We start from the raw sequence: 10,487 nt of genomic DNA, 5'->3' as shown, positions 1-10,487 counted from the left end.
ATAGTGCATAAGATTGCAATTATGTATGTCTATAGTAGAACCCACGACGCGGTTCAAACAGAAAGATTATGAGTGCAGAGACTTTTTTGCACCTTACAAATAGCATGACCTCATCAAATGACCTTACGAATGCTGAAAATCTAGTCTAGAATATAGCATAGGTACTTTCAGCAGGTCTGCAAAACAAAAGTTGTTTAATTTTTTGCAAGGATGTATTTCGTTGATAATATTCCTCTCATATAATGAAAAAAAATAACAGTTATAGTTTAATATAGAAGAAACGCATGTCTAGTGCATTTTTTGGTAAATTTGGTGTTTTAATAACTCTTAGTATCAAAATTGTATTCAATCTCAATGTTTATCTTTGATAATTATATAAGCAGTTTGTTTTAAATTTAATCTGACTATTGTTATTCATTTTTATGGTTTTTACCTGATTGACAAAATAAATACACGAAAACGATCCATTCCTCTTTTATGCGATTTTATTGAAAAATTACATATACATTTGCTTGAGCAAAACAGATTTAGAATGTTCCATTATAAAAAAGAACCCAAATAAACAACATATAAAAGAAAACAAGTTTTATAGAATACACTTCATCTTTATAGTCGTAAACAGCATTTAGATAACAATCTAACATGTTATCAGTACGGTCATTTTCGTTATCATTACATTAACTTACTTTGCAAGCTAAATATAGTAAAAGTATTAACTATCTTTAATAACGGATTTTTGAAAATATAATAAAGGCATATACAATTTTTTTTAACTGTTTAGGCAACAAACATTTTCAAATCAACTTAATGAAAAGGACAACAAGATCACAGATTTGTATAGAATGGTCAATAATCAGAAACGCATGTTATCAGAAAAGGAAGAAGCCATTAGAGTTATAAATAAAGAAAAAGACGATCTGCAAGCTAGGTATATGACGGATTTTAATAGCAAGTTAATTAAAAAAAAATTAGATAATATATGATATACAAATAAGATTGAGAATGGAAATGGGGAACGTGTCACAAGAGAACAACCCGACCAAAGAGCAGATAACATCCGAAGGCAACAAATGGGTCTTCCGTGCGGTAAGAAAACTCGCACCCGGAGGCGTGCTTGAGCTGGCCCCTAAACAAAAAAATGTATAGTGGTCCAGTAATAATATACGTCATACATGTCTTTATGGAAACAGAGTTTATTGGGTTTCTGATTGTACGAGACTGTGCGATTGCCTAATAAATTTTACTTTAATGGATAGTTGTCTCATTGCCAAACATGCCACAACTCCTTTTTATGTTTTAGTTTTTTTTGCATTAATGATTACGTATGAACAAATTCTTAAATAACAAACGATTACCGTAAAATGTAAGGAGAAGATTGATTAGTTCACATTTTTCAAACTTGAAAAAAAGAACAACCCAGATTTAACAGCAAAAAAAAAAATTTCTGAAAATTTGCTTAAAAAGATGAATTATCATTGTTTAAAAATACACAATCACTGTCATCTTATTAAAATAATTATGAGTAATAAACAGGTTAATTCGTATCTTCTTATCCTTTAAGGCGGCAGTCATTAAAACACCAACTTAGTCAAAAGGACAACACAATATCAGAATTAAACAGGATGCACACGCACCATAAAGGCATCATATCAGATCATGAAGAAACAATAAGAGTGATGAAAAGGGAGAAAGACGATTTGCAAACAAGGTATTTGTTTTATTTATTAAACTCCGTAATGTTCTCATTGTTTTTTTTCAGTTTAAACCGGGGTGAGACGAAATATAATCTACCAAAAAAGCACTTTAGCTCTTTTTACCTTCTTTATGTTTGAAATTAAATCAAAATTAATTTCGATGAATCATAGAATTTCCGAATATGAACTTTTATGATATACGCTTGTCATGATTTGGAGTTTCAGTCAGATTTTTGAAATCCTATTGTTTTTGTATGCCTTAAAAAATTTCCCCATTAACCCCCATTTTTCTTTTTATTAATCATTTACATATATAATTATAAGGCTATTGGTACTTTACGGAACGGAACGGAACGGAACGGAACGGAACAGAATTTCATTTAAGGTATCCAAAGGGGGCATTTATCAAAATTTCGAAAAATCTTTAAAACAAAACAAACTTTAATATTTCTGTGTTTTACGGTTTTCCATATACAAATAACACAAATGTACTATAATCTCATCTTCACAGGTGAAATGTGCAATAATGTATAACATCGGGGAACTATTCTGTAAATGAATATGTCGGATTGTCCTGATAAATTATCATGAAATTAACGCATTTGCAAGTCATGCATTATGATATCTAGACTGACCTCACGTCGTCCTTTCCGACGATGATTAGAAACATTGGTTCTGATTTTAACTTTTTAAATTTGTTATTCCGTTCCGTTCCGTTCCGCAAAGTACCAATTGCTCTGAGGAATTGGTATTTAACGGAATCGAACGGAACCAGACATTTATAATGTAATAAAAGCAGTATGATATAAAAAAAAAAAAATGTGTCTGACACCCCTTTTTGCACGAGAAATAAGTGTTTTAGATAGCATTCCCGACCAGATAAATAATTAAGAATTTAACACAAAGGCCGGATAGACAAAAAGTCTTACTCCTTCCATTGGTAATTATATTTTTTAAAAGAGGCCTTCCACCTCTCGTGCCGACGAGGATTAGAAACAGTAATCAAGTTGAATCTGATTTAAACTTTTTAATTTATTATTCCGTTCCGTTCCGTTCCGCAAAGTACCAATTGCTCTGAGGAATTGGTATTTAACGGAATCGAACGGAACCAGACATTTATAATGTAATAAAAGCAGTATGATCAAAAAAAAATGTGTCTGACACCCCTTTTTGCAGAAGAAATAAGTGTTTTAGATAGCATTCCCGACCAGATAAATAATTAAGAATTTAAAACAAAGGCAGCTTAGACAAAAACAAAAAATCTTACTCCTTCCATTGGTAATTATATTTTTTAAAAGAGGCCTTCCACCTCTCGTGCCGACGAGAATTAGAAACAGTAATCAAGTTGAATCTGATTTAAACTTTTTAATTTATTATTCCGTTCCGTTCCGTTCCGCAAAGTACCAATTGCTCTGAGGAATTGGTATTTAACGGAATCGAACGGAACCAGACATTTATAATGTAATAAAAGCAGTATGATAAAAAAAAATGTATCTGACACCCCTTTTTGCAGAAGAAATAAGTGTTTTAGATAGCATTCCCGACCAGATTAATAATTAAGAATTTAACACAAAGGCCGGATAGACAAAAAGTCTTACTTCTTCCATTGGTTATTATATTTTTTAAAAGAGGCCTTCCACCTTTCGTTCCGACGAGGATTAGAAACAGTGATCAAGTTGAATCTGATTTAAACTTTTTAATTTATTATTCCGTTCCGTTCCGTTCCGCAAAGTACCAATTGCTCTGAGGAATTGGTATTTAACGGAATCGAACGGAACCAGACATTTATAATGTAATAAAAGCAGTATGATAAAAAAATGTGTCTGACACCCCTTTTTGCAGAAGAAATAAGTGTTTTAGATAGCATTCCCGACCAGATAAATAATTAAGAATTTAACACAAAGGCCGGATAGACAAAAAGTCTTACTTCTTCCATTGGTAATTATATTTTTTAAAAGAGGCCTTCCACCTTTCGTTCCGACGATGATTAGAAACAGTGATCAAGTTGAATCTGATTTAAACTTTTTAATTTATTATTCCGTTCCGTTCCGTTCCGCAAAGTACCAATTGCTCTGAGGAATTGGTATTTAACGGAATCGAACGGAACCAGACATTTATAATGTAATAAAAGCAGTATGATAAAAAAAAAATGTGTCTGACACCCCTTTTTGCAGAAGAAATAAGTGTTTTAGATAGCATTCCCGACCAGATAAAGAATTAAGAATTTAACACAAAGGCCGGATAGACAAAAAGTCTTACTTCTTCCATTGGTAATTATATTTTTTAAAAGAGGCCTTCCACCTTTCGTTCCGACGAGGATTAGAATCAGTGATCAAGTTGAATCTGATTTAAACTTTTTAATTTATTATTCCGTTCCGTTCCGCAAAGTACCAATTGCTCTGAGGAATTGGTATTTAACGGAATCGAACGGAACCAGACATTTATAATGTAATAAAAGCAATATGATAAAAAAAATGTGTCTGACACCCCTTTTTGCAGAAGAAATAAGTGTTTTAGATAGCATTCCCGACCAGATAAATAATTAAGAATTTAACACAAAGGCCGGATAGACAAAAAGTCTTACTTCTTCCATTGGTAATTATATTTTTTAAAAGAGGCCTTCCACCTTTCGTTCCGACGAGGATTAGAAACAGTGATCAAGTTGAATCTGATTTAAACTTTTTAATTTATTATTCCGTTCCGTTCCGTTCCGTAAAGTACCAATTGCTCTGAGGAATTGGTATTTAACGGAATCGAACGGAACCAGACATTTATAATGTAATAAAAGCAGTATGATAAAAAAAAATGTGTCTGACACCCTTTTTTGCAGAAGAAATAAGTGTTTTAGATAGCATTCCCGACCAGATAAATAATTAAGAATTTAACACAAAGGCCGGATAGACAAAAAGTCTTACTTCTTCCATTGGTTATTATATTTTTTAAAAGAGGCCTTCCAACTTTCGTTCCGACGAGGATTAGAAACAGTGATCAAGTTGAATCTGATTTAAACTTTTTAATTTATTATTCCGTTCCGTTCCGTTCCGCAAAGTACCAATTGCTCTGAGGAATTGGTATTTAACGGAATCGAACGGAACCAGACATTTATAATGTAATAAAAGCAGTATGATAAAAAAATGTGTCTGACACCCCTTTTTGCAGAAGAAATAAGTGTTTTAGATAGCATTCCCGACCAGATAAATAATTAAGAATTTAACACAAAGGCCGGATAGACAAAAAGTCTTACTTCTTCCATTGGTAATTATATTTTTTAAAAGAGGCCTTCCACCTTTCGTTCCGACGATGATTAGAAACAGTGATCAAGTTGAATCTGATTTAAACTTTTTAATTTATTATTCCGTTCCGTTCCGTTCCGCAAAGTACCAATTGCTCTGAGGAATTGGTATTTAACGGAATCGAACGGAACCAGACATTTATAATGAAATAAAAGTAGTATGATAAAAAAAATGTGTCTGACACCCCTTTTTGCAGAAGAAATAAGTGTTTTAGATAGCATTCCCGACCAGATAAATAATTAAGAATTTAAAACAAAGGCAGCTTAGACAAAAACAAAAAATCTTACTCCTTCCATTGGTAATTATATTTTTTAAAAGAGGCCTTCCACCTCTCGTGCCGACGAGAATTAGAAACAGTAATCAAGTTGAATCTGATTTAAACTTTTTAATTTATTATTCCGTTCCGTTCCGTTCCGCAAAGTACCAATTGCTCTGAGGAATTGGTATTTAACGGAATCGAACGGAACCAGACATTTATAATGTAATAAAAGCAGTATGATAAAAAAAATGTGTCTGACACCCCTTTTTGCAGAAGAAATAAGTGTTTTAGATAGCATTCCCGACCAGATAAATAATTAAGAATTTAACACAAAGGCCGGATAGACAAAAAGTCTTACTTCTTCCATTGGTAATTATATTTTTTAAAAGAGGCCTTCCACCTTTCGTTCCGACGAGGATTAGAAACAGTGATCAAGTTCAATCTGATTTAATCTTTTTAATTTATTATTCCGTTCCGTTCCGTTCCGCAAAGTACCAATTGCTCTGAGGAATTGGTATTTAACGGAATCGAACGGAACCAGACATTTATAATGAAATAAAAGTAGTATGATAAAAAAAATGTGTCTGACACCCCTTTTTGCAGAAGAAATAAGTGTTTTAGATAGCATTCCCGACCAGATAAATAATTAAGAATTTAAAACAAAGGCAGCTTAGACAAAAACAAAAAATCTTACTCCTTCCATTGGTAATTATATTTTTTAAAAGAGGCCTTCCACCTCTCGTGCCGACGAGAATTAGAAACAGTTATCAAGTTGAATCTGATTTAAACTTTTTAATTTATTATTCCGTTCCGTTCCGTTCCGTTCCGCAAAGTACCAATTGCTCTGAGGAATTGGTATTTAACGGAATCGAACGGAACCAGACATTTATAATGTAATAAAAGCAGTATGATAAAAAAAATGTGTCTGACACCCCTTTTTGCAGAAGAAATAAGTGTTTTAGATAGCATTCCCGACCAGATAAATAATTAAAAATTTAACACAAAGGCCGGATAGACAAAAAGTCTTACTTCTTCCATTGGTAATTATATTTTTTAAAAGAGGCCTTCCACCTTTCGTTCCGACGAGGATTAGAAACAGTGATCAAGTTGAATCTGATTTAATCTTTTTAATTTATTATTCCGTTCCGTTCCGTTCCGCAAAGTACCAATTGCTCTGAGGAATTGGTATTTAACGGAATCGAACGGAACCAGACATTTATAATGTAATAAAAGCAGTATGATAAAAAAATGTGTCTGACACCCCTTTTTGCAGAAGAAATAAGTGTTTTAGATAGCATTCCCGACCAGATAAATAATTAAGAATTTAACACAAAGGCCGGATAGGCAAAAAGTCTTACTTCTTCCATTGGTAATTATATTTTTTAAAAGAGGCCTTCCATCTTTCGTTCCGACGAGGATTAGAAACAGTGATCAAGTTGAATCTGATTTAAACTTTTTAATTTATTATTCCGTTCCGTTCCGTTCCGTAAAGTACCAATTGCTCTGAGGAATTGGTATTTAACGGAATCGAACGGAACCAGACATTTATAATGTAATAAAAGCAGTATGATAAAAAAAAATTTGTCTGACACCCCTTTTTGCAGAAGAAATAAGTGTTTTAGATAGCATTCCCGACCAGATAAATAATTAAGAATTTAAAATAAAGGCAGCTTAGACAAAAAGTCTTACTCCTTCCATTGGTAATTATATTTTTTAAAAGAGGCCTTCCACCTCTCGTGCCGACGAGGATTAGAAACAGTAATCAAGTTGAATCTGATTTAAACTTTTTAATTTATTATTCCGTTCCGTTCCGTTCCGCAAAGTACCAATTGCTCTGAGGAATTTGTATTTAACGGAATCGAACGGAACCAGACATTTATAATGTAATTAAAGCAGTATGATAAAAAAAAATGTGTCTGACACCCCTTTTTGCAGAAGAAATAAGTGTTTTAGATAGCATTCCCGACCAGATAAATAATTAAGAATTTAACACAAAGGCCGGATAGACAAAAAGTCTTACTTCTTCCATTGGTAATTATATTTTTTAAAAGAGGCCTTCCACCTTTCGTTCCGACGATGATTAGAAACAGTGATCAAGTTGAATCTGATTTAAACTTTTTAATTTATTATTCCGTTCCGTTCCGTTCCGCAAAGTACCAATTGCTCTGAGGAATTGGTATTTAACGGAATCGAACGGAACCAGACATTTATAATGAAATAAAAGTAGAATGATCAAAAAAAATGTGTCTGACACCCCTTTTTGCAGAAGAAATAAGTGTTTTAGATAGCATTCCCGACCAGATAAATAATTAAGAATTTAAAACAAAGGCAGCTTAGACAAAAACAAAAAATCTTACTCCTTCCATTGGTAATTATATTTTTTAAAAGAGGCCTTCCACCTCTCGTGCCGACGAGAATTAGAAACAGTAATCAAGTTGAATCTGATTTAAACTTTTTAATTTATTATTCCGTTCCGTTCCGTTCCGCAAAGTACCAATTGCTCTGAGGAATTGGTATTTAACGGAATCGAACGGAACCAGACATTTATAATGTAATAAAAGCAGTATGATAAAAACAAATGTGTCTGACACCCCTTTTTGCAGAAGAAATAAGTGTTTTAGATAGCATTCCCGACCAGATAAATAATTAAGAATTTAAAACAAAGGCAGCTTAGACAAAAACAAAAAATCTTACTCCTTCCATTGGTTATTATATTTTTTAAAGAGGCCTTCCACCTCTCGTGCCGACGAGGATTAGAAACAGTAATGAAGTTGAATCTGATTTAAACTTTTTAATTTATTATTCCGTTCCGTTCCGTTCCGCAAAGTACCAATTGCTCTGAGGAATTTGTATTTAACGGAATCGAACGGAACCAGACATTTATAATGTAATAAAAGCAGTATGATAAAAAAAAATGTGTCTGACACCCCTTTTTGCAGAAGAAATAAGTGTTTTAGATAGCATTCCCGACCAGATAAATAATTAAGAATTTAACACAAAGGCCGGATAGACAAAAAGTCTTACTTCTTCCATTGGTAATTATATTTTTTAAAAGAGGCCTTCCACCTTTCGTTCCGACGATGATTAGAAACAGTGATCAAGTTGAATCTGATTTAAACTTTTTAATTTATTATTCCGTTCCGTTCCGTTCCGCAAAGTACCAATTGCTCTGAGGAATTGGTATTTAACGGAATCGAACGGAACCAGACATTTATAATGAAATAAAAGTAGTATGATAAAAAAAAATGTGTCTGACACCCCTTTTTGCAGAAGAAATAAGTGTTTTAGATAGCATTCCCGACCAGATAAATAATTAAGAATTTAAAACAAAGGCAGCTTAGACAAAAACAAAAAATCTTACTCCTTCCATTGGTAATTATATTTTTTAAAAGAGGCCTTCCACCTCTCGTGCCGACGAGAATTAGAAACAGTAATCAAGTTGAATCTGATTTAAACTTTTTAATTTATTATTCCGTTCCGTTCCGTTCCGCAAAGTACCAATTGCTCTGAGGAATTGGTATTTAACGGAATCGAACGGAACCAGACATTTATAATGTAATAAAAGCAGTATGATAAAAAAAAATGTGTCTGACACCCCTTTTTGCAGAAGAAATAAGTGTTTTAGATAGCATTCCCGACCAGATAAATAATTAAGAATTTAACACAAAGGCCGGATAGACAAAAAGTCTTACTTCTTCCATTGGTAATTATATTTTTTAAAAGAGGCCTTACACCTTTCGTTCCGACGAGGATTAGAAACAGTGATCAAGTTGAATCTGATTTAAACTTTTTAATTTATTATTCCGTTCCGTTCCGTTCCGCAAAGTACCAATTGCTCTGAGGAATTGGTATTTAACGGAATCGAACGGAACCAGACATTTATAATGTAATAAAAGCAGTATGATAAAAAAATGTGTCTGACACCCCTTTTTGCAGAAGAAATAAGTGTTTTAGATAGCATTCCCGACCAGATAAATAATTAAGAATTTAACACAAAGGCCGGATAGACAAAAAGTCTTACTTCTTCCATTGGTAATTATATTTTTTAAAAGAGGCCTTCCACCTTTCGTTCCGACGAGGATTAGAAACAGTGATCAAGTTGAATCTGATTTAAACTTTTTAATTTATTATTCCGTTCCGTTCCGTTCCGCAAAGTACCAATTGCTCTGAGGAATTGGTATTTAACGGAATCGAACGGAACCAGACATTTATAATGTAATAAAAGCAGTATGATAAAAAAATGTGTCTGACACCCCTTTTTGCAGAAGAAATAAGTGTTTTAGATAGCATTCCCGACCAGATAAATAATTAAGAATTTAACACAAAGGCCGGATAGGCAAAAAGTCTTACTTCTTCCATTGGTAATTGTATTTTTTAAAAGAGGCCTTCCACCTTTCGTTCCGACGAGGATTAGAAACAGTGATCAAGTTGAATCTGATTTAAACTTTTTAATTTATTATTCCGTTCCGTTCCGTTCCGCAAAGTACCAATTGCTCTGAGGAATTGGTATTTAACGGAATCGAACGGAACCAGACATTTATAATGAAATAAAAGTAGTATGATAAAAAAAAATGTGTCTGACACCCTTTTTTGCAGAAGAAATAAGTGTTTTAGATAGCATTCCCGACCAGATAAATAATTAAGAATTTAAAACAAAGGCAGCTTAGACAAAAACAAAAAATCTTACTCCTTCCATTGGTAATTATATTTTTTAAAAGAGGCCTTCCACCTCTCGTGCCGACGAGAATTAGAAACAGTAATCAAGTTGAATCTGATTTAAACTTTTTAATTTATTATTCCGTTCCGTTCCGTTCCGCAAAGTACCAATTGCTCTGAGGAATTGGTATTTAACGGAATCGAACGGAACCAGACATTTATAATGTAATAAAAGCAGTATGATCAAAAAAATGTGTCTGACACCCCTTTTTGCAGAAGAAATAAGTGTTTTAGATAGCATTCCCGACCAGATAAATAATTAAGAATTTAACACAAAGGCCGGATAGACAAAAAGTCTTACTTCTTCCATTGGTAATTATATTTTTTAAAAGAGGCCTTACACCTTTCGTTCCGACGAGGATTAGAAACAGTGATCAAGTTGAATCTGATTTAAACTTTTTAATTTATTATTCCGTTCCGTTCCGTTCCGCAAAGTACCAATTGCTCTGAGGAATTGGTATTTAACGGAATCGAACGGAACCAGACATTTATAATGTAATAAAAGCAGTATGATAAAAAAATGTG

At 33.0% G+C, this 10,487-nt stretch overlaps 1 protein-coding gene across 1 annotated transcript in view; it reads left to right on the top strand.

Moving 5' to 3' along the window:
* The first annotated feature begins 1,570 nt into the window (after positions 1-1,570).
* The window catches only part of LOC134697800 (uncharacterized), a 32,999-nt gene continuing 24,082 nt past the window's right edge, over positions 1,571-10,487 (top strand). The window contains exon 1 of the mRNA XM_063560085.1: positions 1,571-1,708. Within this exon, the coding sequence (XP_063416155.1) occupies positions 1,623-1,708 (86 nt within the window). The 5' untranslated portion in view covers positions 1,571-1,622. The remainder of the gene's footprint in view (positions 1,709-10,487) is intronic.

The sequence above is a fragment of the Mytilus trossulus genome, chromosome 14 (genome assembly GCF_036588685.1).
Source record: "Mytilus trossulus isolate FHL-02 chromosome 14, PNRI_Mtr1.1.1.hap1, whole genome shotgun sequence".
NCBI classification, from domain to species: Eukaryota; Metazoa; Mollusca; class Bivalvia; order Mytilida; family Mytilidae; genus Mytilus; species Mytilus trossulus.
The sequence above is the reverse complement of the archived record's forward strand: the minus strand, read 5'-3'. Positions and strand labels throughout refer to the sequence as shown.